The following is a 16,863-nucleotide window of genomic DNA, read 5'->3' on the forward strand; positions in this document are numbered from 1 at the left end:
TAATCTTTATTATGCTGTAGTCATATTATAATCTGCTGTTGGCCATAATGTGATGTGATGTGTAAATGTCGATACAGTAATTATTAAGTATTTTTCATTTTTACCAATTTACGTAGTCGTGTTCAATAGTGTTGTGCTGCATATTCTGTCGATAACATAGATGTTAGTATATTGTAGTTTACTATTTTGCATAAATTGCCTTTTACTTTCAATATACGATGGTGTAGTGGTAAAAGCCACTTGGAAACCGTGCGCGAAGGCTGGGGGTTAAGGAAAGTATCTAATTTTCATAGTGTGTTTCATACAATGTGTTTCATTGCAGATTCCCCACAGATGATGCTATGAGGCAAAAATGGATCGTTGCCATAGCTCGTCCCAATTGGCATAGCTCGTCCCAATTTCGACAAAGTTTTATTAACATTGAAATAATTTATCAAACATATGTGACATGAATGATACCGCTGTGTTTTAATTTTACTGTCCCATTTAAGTAGCTTCTGTCAAATCACACCTCTTGGGTATCTTTTAATCCCTAAGAAAGTCAGAAAAGAACAGAAGGCGTACTGGCTTTCTCCTAAACGAAATTCCGGCCGATTTCTTGTTTGTTACTTACAGCGGTTTCCAATCCTTCCGAAATTTCTAACATTTTCTTAATTTAATAATCTAAATGCTTGACCATTTTTGTTTGAATGACGTTTCGGAAGGCATCAAACTACTGTAAATCTTCATCTTCTTGTAGTGCCTCTCCAACTAGTGAAGATTGGCGCTCAGCTCAGCATACTTTCTCTTGTCCTTTGCAAGGCGAAATATTTCTTCAGCGCTTGCAATCCCCGTCCACTCGCGGATGTTCCGTAACCACGATTTTTTCCTTCGGCCGATTTTTCTCTTACCTGCCACTTTTCCCATGATTATGAGCTGAAGGAACGCGTATCTGTCATGTCTTAGTACGTGTCCCAAATATGCAATTTTCCTTTTTTTGATAGTATTCAAAAGTTTGCGGTTTTGACCAATCTGCCGTAGGACTTCCCCATTGGTAACCTTCTGAGTCCAAGATATCGACATCAGACGTCTATAAGTCCACATCTCGAGTGCTTCCAAACGTTTCCTGAGGTTTTCCTTGATCGTCCAGGTCTCACATCCGTATAGAAGCATTGGCTAGATGTAACACTGGAGCATGCGTATACGTAGTGCAGTTTTAAGACTACGGTTGCAAAGGACCTTTCTCATCTTACCAAAGGTACTGCGAGCGACTTCAATGCGAGTTTTTATTTCAATATCGCTATTCCATTCTTCAGTAAGCCAGGTACCAAGGTATTTGTATTTTTTAACTCGTTCTAGTCTTTTACCAGATATCGTTACATCTGGCTTTAGGTCACAATTACTCGAAACTATCATTATCTTTGTTTTGTGTATGTTCATCCTGAGGCCAGCCCTTTCACTACACTCACTTACTCGATCGACAATGTTCTGGAGCTCTTTTTCTGTGGACGCTATGAGTACTGTATCATCGGCATATCTCAAATTGTTAATGAGACGACCGTTGACTTTAACACCGCAGTCTAGATCATTTAAAGCTTCTGTCATGATCGCCTCCGAATATATATTAAAAAGCGTCGGTGATAAGATACAACCCTGCCGCACTCCTCTTTTAATGTTGACTTCGTTGGATTCTTCGCCGTCAGTCCTGACCGTAGCTCTTTGGTTCCAATACAGGTTTTGTATTATGCGGATGACTCTTCCATCTAGTCCTATGTCTTTGAGCATTTCCAATAGACGATCGTGCTGTACTCTGTCAAATGCCTTTTCGTAATCTATAAAACATAGGTAGACGTCTTGTTGCATATCTCTGCATTTTTGAACCAAAACCTGTAATGAGAACAAGGCTTCTCTTGTGCCAACTCCAGCTCGGAATCCAAATTGGCTGTCACTGAGTTGTTCGTCACACTTAGCTTTTATCCGTTCATGTATAATGGATAGAAAAAGCTTTAGGATTTGACTCATGAGGCTAATTGTGCAATATTCCTCACATTTTTTTTGCGTTTTTCTTCTTAGGGAGTGTAACAAAAGTCGACCTCAACCAATCATCAGGTATTTGTCCAGTATTATAAATAAGGTTGAACAAGCTTACCAGTGCAACTAGGTGTTCTTCATCAATGAGTTTGAGCACTTCTATGTGCGCGTTGTCTGGTCCAACAGATTTTCCTGTTTTGGCACGTCGCAAGGCTTTTACGATTTCTTCTTTCAGGATATCATAGCCGTCTCCATCAATAATTGGTGCCACAACGCTTCTAGAATCGTCTGCAAACATAGAAGTGATGTATTGCTCCCACACCATCTTCTTCTTGGAAATATCAAGAATCGGCAGGTTGTTAACGTCCACTAACTGGTGTTGTGAGGAGTTTCTGTTACCAGTCATGATTTTGATTTCTTTATGCAAGTTAAATAGGTCATGTTTTGCATTTAGTTGTTCTGCTGTAAATAGCAAATGAAAATTAGACAAAATTTAGCTCGGAAAAAGCCGGTAGTTCTATAGTTTATTGTAATTTAACAGCTTCTTAACGAGTGCTTTTATATATCCAGACTTCTTTTGGTACTTGAATACCAAATCAGGATATTGATATCTTTTTTTTAGCCTTTATCTAAAATAGCAATTTGCAACGGTTTGTAGTTGACTGACCGAAAAGTGTTTATTTTAGCAGGTCTGTGAATTTACCATAGCCGATAGACAAAGTATCTATCGATATCGATAAGTTATCAGAAGGGATCGCAACACAATTAAATTTCTTGCTGTCAAAGACAGAGTACACTCAAATGTCATAGTGTTACTTCTATGCTTGTTCTTGTTCTGAGATGGGATTAAACATAATCATAACTAATAGTAATTAGTAGTTTAATTTAGAAAAGTGTAGAACTAGCTTTATATTTATCTTTTATTTTATCATTATTTCACACCTCTGATTGAAATGCCTCCTTTACCAAGTGTGCCAACTTTCCGGAAGAATTATATTGTAATTTTCTGCCAAACGCGGAACGCTATTGTCAAATTTGACAACATAAAATTTTTGCTTGCGTAAAAATACTACATGCACTGTGTGGAGAAAATACAAAGAAAATGAAATAATAAGTGTTGTTTAACAAGAAATGGACGACACTGAGAGTACAACCACATCGGCTGACGAGAATACTGGCAACTTGTGTGACAATCCTACTAGGGATACACTGGCCGAAGGTTTGCTGGGTTTGTTGAAGCCGACAGTGGACCAGCTCGACGATAGAGTCAGAGCTACTAGGTAAGAAATGGTGTATCAAATGCATTAAAATAGAAATATGAGGGTAATTTTGACTTAGAACAACGCTGAATGTGGTTTGCGTCTTGCTATGCGTATAATGAACGATCGTCCTACGATTCTAAGGTTATTACCAGAATTTGTCATATCTTATTCTATTCTATCTATTTCGGAATCTTTATAGAGCAGGGTATAGTTGTCCTATAAAAATATATTTATGAGCAAAACATTTCTTTGTTACATAGTTTGTTAAAACAAGTTTGTCTACCATAATAACAATTTTATCTGAGTTTTTATATTTTTATTAACTCTAATTTTGCCTTAGGAGAAGCTCAAAATGTGTGTATTTGTCTGTGGAATTGCAGCCGCTAGACTAATGGACGAATTATGATGTTTTTTTTTGTCATTGTTTGAAACCTGATATGATCAAGATAGTTCTTAAGGTTCTTAAGATAGTGTGAAAGGCTTATTCACACAGCCCAAGCCAAGAGCAATACCCAGTTAACAATAAGTTATAATCAAATCTGATATTTGCAGGATATCACAACTTGAATTGAAACAGCAAATAGAATCATTAAATGAAGAGCTCCAGAAAGTCCGGGAAGCATTGAACAATCATCCGGACCTTGATCCCTATGTTAAGAAACTAATTGCTTGCAAACACAAAGTTACTGTTGTATTAAATGTATTACAAGCTTCACAGGTTTGTAATTTTTTATTTTTTTATTTTACCTACTTACTAAAGTTACTAATGCCAAATCTGATAGGGCTATAGTTTTTTCCTGCCTGTGGCCGTTTATAAGTCCATTTCTATCACCGAAAGAATTTCAGGGTTGCAATGGCGGAGAATAACAAATGCAAATTGAAATAAAAGAAACAATATCTTTACTTCTACATATTTAAATAACACAATTAAATACACCACAGTAACAGCTGTAACATGATTGCCTCAGTGGTGTAGTTGTATTGCATGTGCAGTATGACACGGATTTGGGGTTCCGGGTTCAAAACCCAGGTTGACAGTGTTATTGAGGTTTTATCATCAGTATCAGTTAAGTAAGGAATTTGTGCCTTATATCATCATGTGAAGCAAAACACTCAAGCGAAATGGAGGTGCCCTAGTTTTTTGCAACTAGTGGTAGGCAGAGGTTGCACCTCCTATCCCTTCAGAGTTAAAGGTGTTATATGTGTGTGTATGTCTGTGTAGAATGACGCAATGTTATTACAATTAACTCACATTTGCATCTTGCTGGATGTTAAAAATGCATAGTTACATAGTGAAATAATAGAAAAGAACTATGTGATATTTTATTTATAAGATAAGGTTATAGTCAAAAGGACTGATCGCATGATAAATAATAAAATAATAAAAAATAATAAGATTAGGATCCCCTTTATTTTGGTTGCAAACATGATATAAACAATCTATAATATGTTACTATTGTTTTATGGTATCAAAATACATTTATTGTTTCTTATATTTCAGGATAGATTAAATGAAATCAGACGCATGATAACTAAAGAGAAAGGTGTACGCATAGCAATACAACAGGAACCTGCCCCAGAGCCTGAACAGGGTACCAGTGGGATAGTCTCTGATAAAGGGAGCATAAACTAATCATGGAAACACCGTACCAAAACCACATTGATAAAGCTGATTTTGACCATGTTTATGAACCGGCTGAAGATAGTTTCCTTCTCATAGATGCTTTAGAGAAAGATCTAGATCATTTAAAAGCTAAGAACCCGACATTCTGCCTAGAGGTTGGATCAGGAAGTGGTGTGATTATTACTGCTTTTGGAATGGCATTTCCGAAAACATTCTGTGTCAGTACAGACATCAATTTCAAAGCTTGTGAAATGTCCAAAGCAACAAGTATTCATAATAATGTTCAACTTGATTCAGTGGCGATGGACTTGGCTTGTAATTTCGTTAATCATATGTTTGATGTTATTATTTTTAATCCACCGTATGTGGTTACGGATTCAAATGAATGTGGCGCGAATGACATAACAGCTAGTTGGGCCGGTGGTTTAAAAGGCAGAGAGGTGACGGATAGGTTTCTAGCTATGATACCAAAGAAGCTAGCACCTAATGGAGTATTCTACCTTTTGCTTATCGAAGATAACATTCCAAATGAAGTTGTTCAGATTATGTCTCGGTATGGATTTAAATCAGAGACAGTTATAAAAAGACGAGTGAAGAATGAACAACAACTAGTGTTAAAGTTTTATATGTAAAGTTACTGTTTGTTTTATAACATTTAGCGTAAGTTTAATTAAATATACTATATTTGCAAATATTTTTTTTATTTCAAGTTTTTGCGTACAGCAGCGCCGAACATTTTGGCTCCCTCTGAGTTTTCATCAGCACCCGGCAACGAAGCGCATTGCTCCACCCATCTCTGAACATTTGGGTAACTTGAAATATCCCATCCAACTTCCTGTAAAACAAAAATCGTCAGTAATGTACCTACATTACATGAAACGTAATATGAAATATTATTATTTTTGAACGTGACCCTACGTTAGTGGCTCTGGCAAGAACCGGCTATACAAACACCGAACTTTTGGACACCAGACCGTGCTGAGGACAACCCACTAACGGCTCAGGATGGTCACTGGGAGAGGTTGAGACAACGATTATGGATGCGCGTAGACGTAGCGAACTTAGAATCTGACCATTATTACTGTGTTCGTCGGTGCGCGGGCCCCAATTATAAGAAAGGTCGATGGGACGGAGAACGCGGCGAATTCCTCTGTTTTTTTTAAGTACAGATCCCGCAGTCACCGCCGGGGTGATCTGCAAACGGAATACTGATCTCCTCGGGCTTAGCGACTGCAGGGCTCTGAAGAAAAATGGAAGGGGGGGGGAGAAGAAGTATAGGAAAATACTAGGTTGGGCGGAACGCAGAAAGAGGGGAAATGTTCGCGAGCCCTTATAAGCCTCATTGTCTTATACAACTAAGATGTATACACACTGCACTGTGTGCCTAGGGCCGCGATAAATGTCCCCCTGTGCATGGGCGTGCATTTGGTGTGAGGACCAAACGCACAAGAATTGAAGAAAGAAGCGGAGGGGGGGAGGGTAATCCTCTGTTAGTTAATGTATTGCGGGCTTATGAAGTGTAAAGTTTCAATAACTCGTTTTTACGACGAATAGTCAGAGTGGTATCGTCATCTGGATCTGTCAGAATTGAACGCTGCCGACTCCAGTTAACGCAATCGACTTGAGTATAGATCGAATAGATCTAACTAACGTATTCGGATAATTGACCTATCCATCAAAATAGCGTTTGCTGGCCATATGGTCATATCCCTATTGGTCTAAGGAATGATTTCGCCAGACCCAATAACTGAGGCATGAAGTGGTTGGGCTTTCCTTTTCTTAGTGAAAAGAATAGCCTGGCTTATGAAGCTGTTGATCCTGATGCGCTATTTATGTAACAACGCACTGAGCTAATCGGCTGTGGCCTGTAAATTGCGCACCTGATCCGGGTCTCAGCTTGAAGCGTAGATCGTGTCGCCCGGGATGAACGCCATATAGGCGTCTAATAATTTAGGAATATCGCTTGTGTAAAGTGAGACTAAGCTTCTAGTTTTAATCTCTAGACATTTTAAAAGAAAATTAAAAGCAAAGAAATAACGGAAACTATATATAAATAATGTTTAGAGTAAAATTTTGTGAGTTTGTTTGTTTGTAGGTTTGTAATATCTGGAACTATTTTGAAAATTCTTTCACTAATAGGAAGCCACTTTACTCTTGAATGCTATAGGCTACTTTTTATCCCGAGCAAATACGTATCCCGGTAAAGAATCTTCAAGCGATCGAAGTCGTGGACAAACTAGTACTTACTGTATAAAGTAAATTTTCTTTAATTTATACTTTTACAATAAGATAAGAGACATACTTAGGAGCAAACTTTTTTATAATTTCAGTTCTCAAATTTACAGCACCTTATACTTACTTAATATAAAATTATATTTTACGACCGAGAGCAGCACCTAAATGTTCCGAAACGCGATCTATAAATCGATCGTGTCAGTGGAACATCAGATTATAGTTTCTTTAATAAGCTTACAGATAGTATATAATAGATAAGCAAAATAATTTATTCTTACCAGTATACTTGAAACGGACGCAAACAACGAAGTATCAGCGATTGTCGGATGGTCGCCGGCGGCCCATTTGGTCTCCCCCAAAAACTGATCCAAATGTCCGAATGAAATATTCAATTCTTTTTTCAATGACTCCTTTATTTCAGTCTCGCCAAGCCATAAAATCGGGTACTGTAACATTAAGTTACCGAAAATTACGTAAATATGATTGTTTATTCTGAAATCTCTGGATCCGTCCCTAATTACAATAAATACCGATAGTTTTATAAATATTAATTAATAATTTTACGCACTTACACAAATAGCTCTAATTCTCGGATAAAACGTCGCACAGTCGAAGTAAAGTCTCTGATTAACAACTGCTCGGCGCTGCAAATCTTTTGGATAAAATTTGTCGTCCTTGGCATATTTATCAACAAGATAACTCGCTATGGCACGACTTTCCCATAATACAAAGCCGTCATCCTCTAAAGTGGGCACGCAGTGCTGCAGATTTTTCTTCAAAAAACTTTCTTTCAATTGTTCCTTTTTGAACAAGTCTACTACTTTGACCTCAAATTGTACGCCGGCTGCCTTAGCAGCCATATAAGCACCGCGGGATGGTGCGCTGCCTTTAAAATGGTATAGTTTTATAGAACTCATTTTATTTTAACAACGTAAAACTTTAATCACGTGTGTGAGCTCGCAACTCTGTCGCGAAGTGAACACAACTTCCTAAGTGTGCCAAGTGAAAGGTTCTGATTCCAAATACCAATTTTATATTCTCGCAGTTGAAAGAAAAACTTAAAAATAATTAATATGCATGGATATTTCGGCCTTTAAAATTTCGTCGTAGCTATAACCTTAACTGACCTATACGACAAAAAAAGTTAATTTTGGTTATAAAGAATGATAAATATCTTATGTTATAATTTTATGCTGAAAAAAATAAAAAGATGGCTGATTATAGCATAATAAAATATGATCGCATAAAATTGTGTAACTAGGCAATAAACAAAGCTTATTATATTATTCTTCTTCTAAGTTCTACCTGTCTTAATCCCATTTCAATGTGGAGTCAGTCAATATGTTTTGCCGTGAACATTGCAGAAATTGATTTTTCTTAGATTTTATTGTCGGCCGTTTGCTTGGCATTAAGTTCTAGGTTTAGCTATAGATACATAAATTAGTGTAATCAAGCGCATATGCCTGATTACCCTACCCATGGAAGTAGGTAGAGGGTGCAGTGAGTGGCACCTATTCTAGAAACCTCTTTGCCCACCCTAAAATAAGTCGCGCCTTCGAGGGCCTCATGCAGTGCAGGCTTTCCATTGAATTCGACGACCTTTTTTTCCCTTTGCCACAGGTCGCCATTTAGGCTATTACGAACGAGGACCCGTCCTCATTTAGGCTATCTCGAAAGGCTCCAGGGGCGTAACTACCGCCGTATGAGCCGCATCAATGATACGGGGCCTTCGAACTTTGGGGTCCCTTATGGCCCACACCTACATTAAACTAAGTGGGCCGGGCGCCCAAAACTTCGCACTGCCCTGAAGTGCCCGCAGACATCACTCTTCACATCGATAAATAAAAATCCTGCACCTTTTCTTTGCTTCTCGCCATTTTACACGGTTGGGCGACTTTAGGTTATTTCGTAACGAATTTTCGGCGTTTGAGACCGCTAATCATCTGGCAACACCGGACAAAAAAGGCATTTGTCATGGCTGAAGGATATGTATCCATGCTATGAATAATTAATAAAAAATGGTGACAGTCAATGACAGTTGTCAAAAAAAATAAAAACAATACCGTCCAAACTCCAATTACAAATTGTTCCAAAAAGTAACTAAAATGTTTACAAATATATGCAGAATATGTCTAGGACAGGATTTATTATCAAGTATATTTAATAAACGGGGCTCTACAATGATTTCTACAACAATAATGACAATGGCTAAAATTTATGTAAGTATTAGAGAATTTCGCATCTTTACATGTAAATCGACTCCTCTGTAATGAAAACTACTGATTCTAAGACTTAGAATATTCAATTATAAACGCAGCGGATAAATTCTGTGTCCATAGCGATTGTAAATAGTCTGTTAAAATTATAATCACCTCTTGCACGTGAATCGTAATTTGTAAATATGTCAATTAAATATGAGTTGCGTTTTTGTCTTATCAATGTTCTTATGATTTAATTGCCAATTTGTTTACAGATATCACCAAATGATGGTTTGCCTAACACAATATGCATTAAATGCATTCAAAAGTTAGATAATTGTATTGAATTCATACAGTTATGTGAACGGTCTGATTCTGAACTACGGTTACAAAAAGATGAAGAAGAAATAAATAAAACCTCTGCACAAGTAAATACAAAACATGTGTCTAACTCCCTATCTCCGAAAAGTGAAACTGAAAAATGTTTAATATTAGATGAAAATGTAAGTGCAATTCAGAATGAAAATATAATGCAGTTTGAAGGAGACCAAAAACTTAAAATTCAAAATAAAAAAGGACAGAAACAACAGTGTTCTACTTGTGGGAAGGTGATGTCTTCCAGGTGAGAAAGATATATTGGATGCTTGAAAGGTAATCAAAACGAAGAGATAATATACCAAATATTTATACAATTCTTCCCACTTTAATGGTGATGTACGCTTATAACTTTATATAACTAATCTTACTTTGTATACAAGAGACTTGGAAAAAATAACAAAAGATTCAATAGACAATTGATGTAAAAAAAGCTTGCTTAGTTAACTAGTGAAAGGCTGGTTTATCTAGGTGAGGGTCTTCATTGTCCTCACCGGTGAGAATTGCGGTGCATTCTACCCTTTATTAAGATTATACATATACATCTTTTTTAATTCTTTTTTCCTGCCTAATTTCTACAATATTATGCTGGAAATTGATAATCTAATATATTTTAGGTTTCGTCTTAAAACTCATCTCAGAACGCACACAGGGGAGAGACCATTCGTATGTTCGCACTGCAATAAAAAGTTTTCGCTCGCACAAAACTTAAAGGTCCATTTAAGGGTACACACTGTAAGTAAATTTCCTAAAGATGTTTGTACGATAGAAGTAAACTCAGAAAAAGCTGGATCACGTAACCCTATCTGACGACCCACATCCTTTACACACTGATTCCTAAAGTCCAGGTGTACCCCAAGGGTTCACAGGAGAATTGATGGGGTCTACTTTGGTGTGACAAAAAAATAGGGGGTCAATAATTCCTAAGTGGGGGTCCACGAAAATTTATCTGATAGTATAGTACTAAAATGTTGGCTTGACTTTACGTATCAATGTAGGCAGATAATATTAATAAGGGGTCGAAAGATGTATTGTGACCCGATCATATCCCCCGCGATAGCTGGGCGGTAGTTATGATGAATTTTCTCTGAGCAACCCAAAGAAAAAAAAGTCCGCTGGATCCAGCAAAATTTTAATAGGTCTATGTGAAAAAAAAATTGGGAACCTCTGCTTTAACATATAGATTATAGGCTAAAGCAAAGGTTCCCAATTTTCGGCTTTTTATTTAAAAGCAGTCCACATACAACAGAACATACTAAAAAAGGAAAGCCAGTTGCAATCTGGTTATATGGATTTTTCGCAACTGCCTCACGCACTGCACTTAGGCCCCGCCTTCTCCCGGCTTACTGGGTCAAGTTGTTTGACGACATCGAACCATCACTGGTTTCAGGGTGAGAAACCCCATCTGTGCACGGTATGTGGCGAGTCGTTCGCGCAGACGGCGGGGTTGGCAGCACACAGACGCAAGCACACGGGGCAAATGCCGTACCACTGCGTGTTGTGTCCACGGAGCTTCCGAACTGTTGGACATTTGCAATATCATGTTAGGTGTGTATCTTGCATTTTTTTAGATTTAAATATAAAAACCAATTCTAATGTGTTGGGTAAGTGTAATAATTATAGTAAAGTTGGCACATCATATACAAGTTTAAAGCTTAACGTAACAAAACATCTATAATATTACATGACATCCGGTATACAATCCTACATCACTTGAATAGTTTGGCAAGAGAGTCCATATGTATGTCAATCCTGTCACTGCAGCTATTTATAATTTTCGCGAATCTGACATAGGGTGAGTTTATACCTAGGACGGACCTTCCTAACGGTGGGCACCAAGTAGTGACTTACGCGGTATTTTGGAGGGAAATTTAGCTATTTTGAAGTCAAGTTTAAAATTTTTAGTAAGTTGGAGCGATTGTTGTATACTCTAAGTCATACTTATCCAGCCAATTTAGTTTTTTATCGGATAGCACGGCTAGTAAGCCAAAAATTACCGTGCAGGGATTAAATATGCAAGTCTTGTTCCAGACGTCACACAGGCGAGAAAAACTTTGACTGCGAAGCGTGTGGCCGTGCATTTGTCACTCGCAGTGAGCTCAAACAACATGTTCTAACACACTCCGGAGAGAAACCTCACGTCTGCTGTCATTGTGGTGTCCGCTTATCTCGTGCCTCACATTTAAAAAGACATATACTACATTTACATAAAGTTAAAAAGAGATTCCGCTGCGAAAAGTGTTCTTCTATGTTTGATGAGAAAGAAGATTTGGAGAAACATAAAAAGTTGCATGTGAAAGCTGCGGAGGAGTAGTGCCTTAGTAGATAGAAGTGTAAATAAAGACTGCTTTTGTATGTTTTTTTTTCATAATCTCACCAACGAGGTAGAAAATGAATTGACACCCACGAGGAATACTTCCACCCAATATGTGCGTAGAATGTGATACCAAATACGACTCTAATGTCAATGTTATTTGATTGTGATTGGTCAAGGGACGAACACGTGACTCATACGTTTGTCTCGCGCCCAATCACAATCAATCGAAACGCACATTTATATAGAGTTTCTTATCTCACAAGTTGGATCGACCTATTATTTTTTGTAGATCTTTTACATGTCCGCTTTATTATACCGTTTCCTGCCATATTTACTTTACAGCTGGTTGTGTACCGGTAAGTACAGATCAGGTTTTGTCTATGAACTGACCTAATAATTATTGGGTATTTTAAATAGTATACTTACTTACCTATTCCTTCTAGTATTTTATATATTCTGGGATTTTGATATGATTTATTCGACATAATAATCTTCGGCATGGTTGACTGATAAAAAAATTGAAGTGTTTATTACTTAGAGATATCTACTGTTGTAAAATAAACTTTATTATAAATTATAATTTAATATTTTTTTCTTGCATTATTTTCTTGACATGTCCACCGAACAGTTGAGCTCCTGACGCATTTTCATCAGCTCCAGGCAAGGTACTGCATTGCTGCACCCATCTTTGTATATTTGGGTAGTCGGAAATATCCAAGCCAATTGCCTGTAACACAAAATTGCGTTTTAATAATGGAAATGCTTATATATGAGGTCTTCCAAGTCGTAGTGGGCAAGCGGGACTCAGCAATGAGTTGTTGTATACAATATTGTACAGGATTCAAATTTACATACTAGATTATAATTATTACTGAAATTATTTTAAGTGGTCATTTTTTTTTATGATTATCTAAAAACACAAGTTTTAATTTATTATTAGTTACTGCACAGATTTGAAAGAACCGTATAATTTGAACTAAATATGTCCTTTAGTTCGTCAGAGCGAAGTCGATAAAAAAAGAGAAGGAGCCACTGCCTATTAACGTGAAGTGAAATATTATGTTTTCTTACCAACGCATTAGAAATGGTTGCATAAAGCGAAATGTCTGCAATAGTCGCGTTGTCACCAGCGGCCCATTTAGTCTCTCGTAAAAAGTGTTCCAAAAGATCTAATGCAAATTTTAATTCTTTCTTTGCTAATTCACTTATTTCCGTTGCACCATGGAACGCTACCGGGTACTGCAAAAACAAAAAAAATCCTTTAACCAAGAATATCGTAGATGACAAGGTATCCATAGGCGTACCATGGCATCGATGAGGGGTTAAAAAATTGGTGAAAGTTCTTAAAACTTATTTACTTAATTAGTCACCGACTTGAAAATTGGGAACCAGTATATACGCAACCTGCTATGGTAAATTATTTTTTAGGTCTTGGTGGTTTTTGCAGGCGGTTTAATTTTTTGTTGAAATTTTATATTTTTTGCTCTCCTTCTTTGTGTAATATTAGCTCTGTTCCTGTATAATATACCGTCCCACTGTTGGGCACGGGCCTCCTCTACCACTGAGAAGGATTAGGCCTTAGTCCACCACGCTGGCCTAGTGCCGGATGGTAGACTTCACACACCTTCGAAATTTCTATAGAGAACTTCTCACAGGTGTGCAGGTTTCCTCACGATGTTTTCCTTCACCGTTAAAGCAAGCGATAATTCACAAAGAATACACACATAATTTTAGAAATGTCAGAGGTGCCCTTGGATTTTGAACCTGCGGACATTCGTCTCGGCAGTCCGTTCCACAACTAACTAGGCTATCGCCGCTTTTTTGATTAGACATATAGATTAATTAATAATTATAATGATTATACTTACATAAATATTCTTAGTATTGGGATACAACATTGTACTATCAAAGAACAGTCTTTGATTAACAACAGCTCGGCGATTCAAATCTTTTGGGTAAAGTTGATCGTTTTTCGCGTATTTGTCTGCTAGATAACTTGTTATTGCTCGACTTTCCCACAAGATAAAGTCATTATCTTCCAGTGTAGGCACGCAATGTTGAGGATTCTTCTTTGTGTAACTTTCTTTCAAGTGTTCTTTGTTAAATAGATCCACTACTATAACTTCGAAGGGTACACCGACTGCTTTAGCTACCATAAACGCTGCACGGGAAGGCGCGCTGCCCGTATTGTAGTATAGTTTTAAGGAACTCATTGTATCAAAGTGAAAAGTACAAAAATAAACTGTAAGCTTCTGTTTCAAACCTTATGCCTACACGTAACAAATAATTTGTAGTTCATGTTCACATTTGTGTCACTTTATATATGCAGCGATACTTTAGATAAATAATAGAAACAAAAAAGCACAGTCACCACTGAATAACTTTAAATTTACTAGTTCAGATGACTGCACACTTCCTGTGAATTCGTGGATAATGTGTATGATATCAATAATTATTCATCCAGACCATTAATATAATGCAAAAGATTACCTACTTGAGAAAGTAAATACTTTTTAATTCATTTATTAGGATTAGTAGGTACCCCATTGACTATATTATACTGGAAAAATGCTGATTAATCAATACCTAGGATTGCTAAATACGTGCCCTGTGGTCTGGAGACATCTAGAAAATTCCGCCACGGTCCTCCCTGCTTGTCATAAGAGGCGACTAAAAGGTGCTTAGAGGGATCAATCACGGAGCGAGTAATGGGAACTGCTCGCTCGCCTGGTCCAAGCAACTCCGAGAAGGACATAATGCGATTGGTAGGTCTTCCGCTGTTGTTAACGCTGAAAGCGTCAGTTTCGGGGACGTCTTAATCTCCCTGTACAGAGAGGGATCAGAGACCGCTATGCGGTATCGCGCAGGGACTATCCCGCGAAGCTATCTTAGTGCAATGATATCCCGGGGCCGTCTCGTATGCGCCGAAGACAGCCAACGCGGGTTTTGATTGGTATGCCAATCTAAATACTCCTGAATGTCAACACTGGGCCGCAAGACCGGTGAAATCCATATAACCGTTCCATTCATCCCCCAGTGGCGGTAGCCTAAGGTGTTTTTTCTTTCGAAAGAAAAGGATTGCTAAATTCCAGGTTCGTCTGTTGCATTCACTTAGATCATTATTGCTTTCATTTAAATTGTTGTTTTTGAATATTTACCAATACATAAGTATTATCTAAGAAATAGCAGCTTATGTTTTGTTTGAAATGTAATTTTGATTGTAGTTTGAACGTTGTATCTACTCATTTACGTTTCACTGTGTTTACGTTTTCAAGGTTTTCCGTCGCGAAGTATTTCGTAGTCAATGGAGTAGCGTAGTTGAGCCGCCAGGTGTGGAACGCGCCCCACCCCGGGCGGCAATTTTAAGAATTCTAAAATAAAATCGTTAGAAATCTCTCTAACTTTAATCGCATGTACCAGTAACCGCAAAGATTTATTTTTTTTAGTTACAGACCCCACAGTCCACACCGGGGGGACGAGCGAACGGGATACTTCGAACCCCCCGGCTTAACGACTGTAGAGCCCTGGAGGAAGAGAGGAAGAGAAGAAATAGGGGGGGAAAGAAGGGGAAGGAAGAGGAAGTAATAGGATGGGCGGAGTGAAGAGGAGGGGAAATATTCAACGAGTCCCTATCAGACCCCCCATGTGAACTTACAACCATGGGGGTATAGACACACTCTCTGTGTGTCTAGGTCCGTGACAAATGTAGACATGCATGGGCGTGCATTCGGTGAGGATACCGAGCGCACAAGAATTGCCTCAATGAGATTGCAATTACAGTGGCATCCAGAATACAGATAGATACAGTTAAGTTTTCTATATAAGCATGATGGTTGATTTCACATCGCTGGACCAAAAATACTTATTAAATGTATTTACTTTAGTTAAACGATTGATACCTAGTTGGGATTCCGAGCTGACTTACGATTATAGGTATAGGTAATCAGTACAAAGTGAATCAGCGATACGTTCAATTCATGCAATTAAGGGTGATTTGGGAATTTTTGTAAATATTCCCAAGATAAGACAATCTCGAAATTGCCCCTTGGAATTATTTTGAATTGATTATTACATTTCTGCAGCTTTTGTAATTCCCAATTTATTCTTCTGATAGTTATATAGGTATATAAAGTATGATTAACTTGATTACTCGTGATAGACCGTCAGCGGCAAAATTGTTACCGCCTACGACATACTGATGCCATAAAGTTAAGAAATAAAATCATACTTATAGCTTATTAAAAGTGTAAGTCAGGGTGCTTTTGTAAGGGACGTTCCAGTCTACAGCGAGGGAAACCTGCGAATAGAATACTGGAATTCCTCGGCTTGGCGAATACAGGGACTCGGAGAAATGTCTAGGCGAAGGAAGTGTGAGGCAAGGAATGGGACACTCTCAGGATGGGCAGAAGGGAGAAGGAGGGGAAATATTCGCGGGGGCCCTTTAGGCCTCGATGTGAATTGGCCACAATGAGGTACCTATACCCTAAGATGTTTTTATTACATAGATACGTTGTCTCAGCTCAATACTGGCAAGACGAAAGTAAGGTAATTGCCCGACATTCACTTAGTCAACTAAAACGTGGTGATTATATTCTCTTTGTAGTCAACCTCCAACCACTGTCGCCGCTAGCCGGCTTACCAACTTTTATATTTTTGTATTTAATACGCCTTCCTGTGTTTTTAGATGATGTACTACAAATTATACTCCAACTGTGAATGAAAAAAACGTTTCATTTCCTACGTTAGTAATAAGTATACACTATTTAAGGCGATACCTCAAGGTCCATTTTCATACATTTTGTTTCGGCTTTAATCTGGGTAACTAAACAAGTATTGGCAAGT

The 16,863-nt window shown here is 37.8% G+C and overlaps 4 protein-coding genes across 6 annotated transcripts; 2 read left to right on the forward strand and 2 right to left on the reverse strand.

Moving 5' to 3' along the window:
* Positions 1-3,013: 3,013 nt before the first annotated feature.
* On the forward strand, positions 3,014-5,588 carry LOC115447356 (SNAPIN protein homolog). 2 transcript variants are annotated; one of them, XM_030174382.2, is made up of 3 exons: positions 3,014-3,290; positions 3,825-3,990; positions 4,774-5,588. In XM_030174382.2, exon 3 carries the CDS (start codon positions 4,908-4,910, stop codon positions 5,526-5,528), a length of 621 nt encoding a protein of 206 aa, XP_030030242.2. In that variant the 5' UTR covers positions 3,014-3,290; positions 3,825-3,990; positions 4,774-4,907; the 3' UTR covers positions 5,529-5,588. The 2 variants fall into 2 exon arrangements, with proteins under 2 accessions (XP_030030242.2, XP_037295096.1); XM_037439199.1 differs by having other exon boundaries at positions 3,015-3,290; positions 4,774-5,000.
* Positions 5,581-8,239, reverse strand: LOC115447355 (glutathione S-transferase 1). Its single transcript, XM_030174381.2, has 3 exons — positions 7,704-8,239; positions 7,410-7,577; positions 5,581-5,731 (listed from the first exon to the last, which is right to left on the reverse strand). The coding sequence occupies exons 1-3, from the start codon at positions 8,046-8,048 to the stop codon at positions 5,597-5,599; spliced, it is 648 nt and encodes a 215-aa protein (XP_030030241.2). The 5' UTR covers positions 8,049-8,239; the 3' UTR covers positions 5,581-5,596.
* An 876-nt stretch (positions 8,240-9,115) lies between these two features.
* On the forward strand, positions 9,116-12,059 carry LOC115447376 (putative zinc finger protein 735). 2 transcript variants are annotated; one of them, XM_030174408.2, is made up of 5 exons: positions 9,116-9,350; positions 9,605-9,951; positions 10,322-10,439; positions 11,095-11,252; positions 11,736-12,059. In XM_030174408.2, the coding sequence occupies exons 1-5, from the start codon at positions 9,237-9,239 to the stop codon at positions 12,016-12,018; spliced, it is 1,020 nt and encodes a 339-aa protein (XP_030030268.2). In that variant the 5' UTR covers positions 9,116-9,236; the 3' UTR covers positions 12,019-12,059. The 2 variants fall into 2 exon arrangements, with proteins under 2 accessions (XP_030030268.2, XP_037295095.1); XM_037439198.1 differs by having other exon boundaries at positions 10,346-10,439.
* Positions 12,060-12,566: 507 nt separating this feature from the next.
* Positions 12,567-15,302, reverse strand: LOC115447377 (glutathione S-transferase 1-like). The gene is made up of 3 exons (XM_030174410.2): positions 13,890-15,302; positions 13,093-13,260; positions 12,567-12,748 (listed from the first exon to the last, which is right to left on the reverse strand). Exons 1-3 carry the CDS (start codon positions 14,232-14,234, stop codon positions 12,596-12,598), a joined length of 666 nt encoding a protein of 221 aa, XP_030030270.2. The 5' UTR covers positions 14,235-15,302; the 3' UTR covers positions 12,567-12,595.
* Positions 15,303-16,863: the final 1,561 nt, after the last annotated feature.

The sequence above is a fragment of the Manduca sexta genome, chromosome 16 (assembly GCF_014839805.1).
Source record: "Manduca sexta isolate Smith_Timp_Sample1 chromosome 16, JHU_Msex_v1.0, whole genome shotgun sequence".
Classification (NCBI taxonomy): Eukaryota; Metazoa; Arthropoda; class Insecta; order Lepidoptera; family Sphingidae; genus Manduca; species Manduca sexta.

What these genes read in the sequence shown, in the direction of transcription:
- LOC115447356 (XM_030174382.2), top strand. Translation starts at nt 4,908, where the DNA reads ATGGAAACACCGTACCAAAACCACATTGATAAAGCTGATTTTGACCAT.
- LOC115447355 (XM_030174381.2), bottom strand. Translation starts at nt 8,048, where the DNA reads ATGAGTTCTATAAAACTATACCATTTTAAAGGCAGCGCACCATCCCGC. An exon ending in CGAGAATTAGAGCTATTTGT is followed by an intron (nt 7,578 to 7,703) that starts GTAAGTGCGTAA and finishes TTAATGTTACAG; the next exon opens with TACCCGATTTTATGGCTTGG. An exon ending in CGTCCGTTTCAAGTATACTG is followed by an intron (nt 5,732 to 7,409) that starts GTAAGAATAAAT and finishes TTTGTTTTACAG; the next exon opens with GAAGTTGGATGGGATATTTC.
- LOC115447376 (XM_030174408.2), top strand. Translation starts at nt 9,237, where the DNA reads ATGTTTACAAATATATGCAGAATATGTCTAGGACAGGATTTATTATCA. An exon ending in TCCATTTAAGGGTACACACT is followed by an intron (nt 10,440 to 11,094) that starts GTAAGTAAATTT and finishes CACTGGTTTCAG; the next exon opens with GGTGAGAAACCCCATCTGTG. An exon ending in CATTTGCAATATCATGTTAG is followed by an intron (nt 11,253 to 11,735) that starts GTGTGTATCTTG and finishes GTCTTGTTCCAG; the next exon opens with ACGTCACACAGGCGAGAAAA.
- LOC115447377 (XM_030174410.2), bottom strand. Translation starts at nt 14,234, where the DNA reads ATGAGTTCCTTAAAACTATACTACAATACGGGCAGCGCGCCTTCCCGT. An exon ending in CCAATACTAAGAATATTTAT is followed by an intron (nt 13,261 to 13,889) that starts GTAAGTATAATC and finishes TTGTTTTTGCAG; the next exon opens with TACCCGGTAGCGTTCCATGG. An exon ending in CAACCATTTCTAATGCGTTG is followed by an intron (nt 12,749 to 13,092) that starts GTAAGAAAACAT and finishes TTTGTGTTACAG; the next exon opens with GCAATTGGCTTGGATATTTC.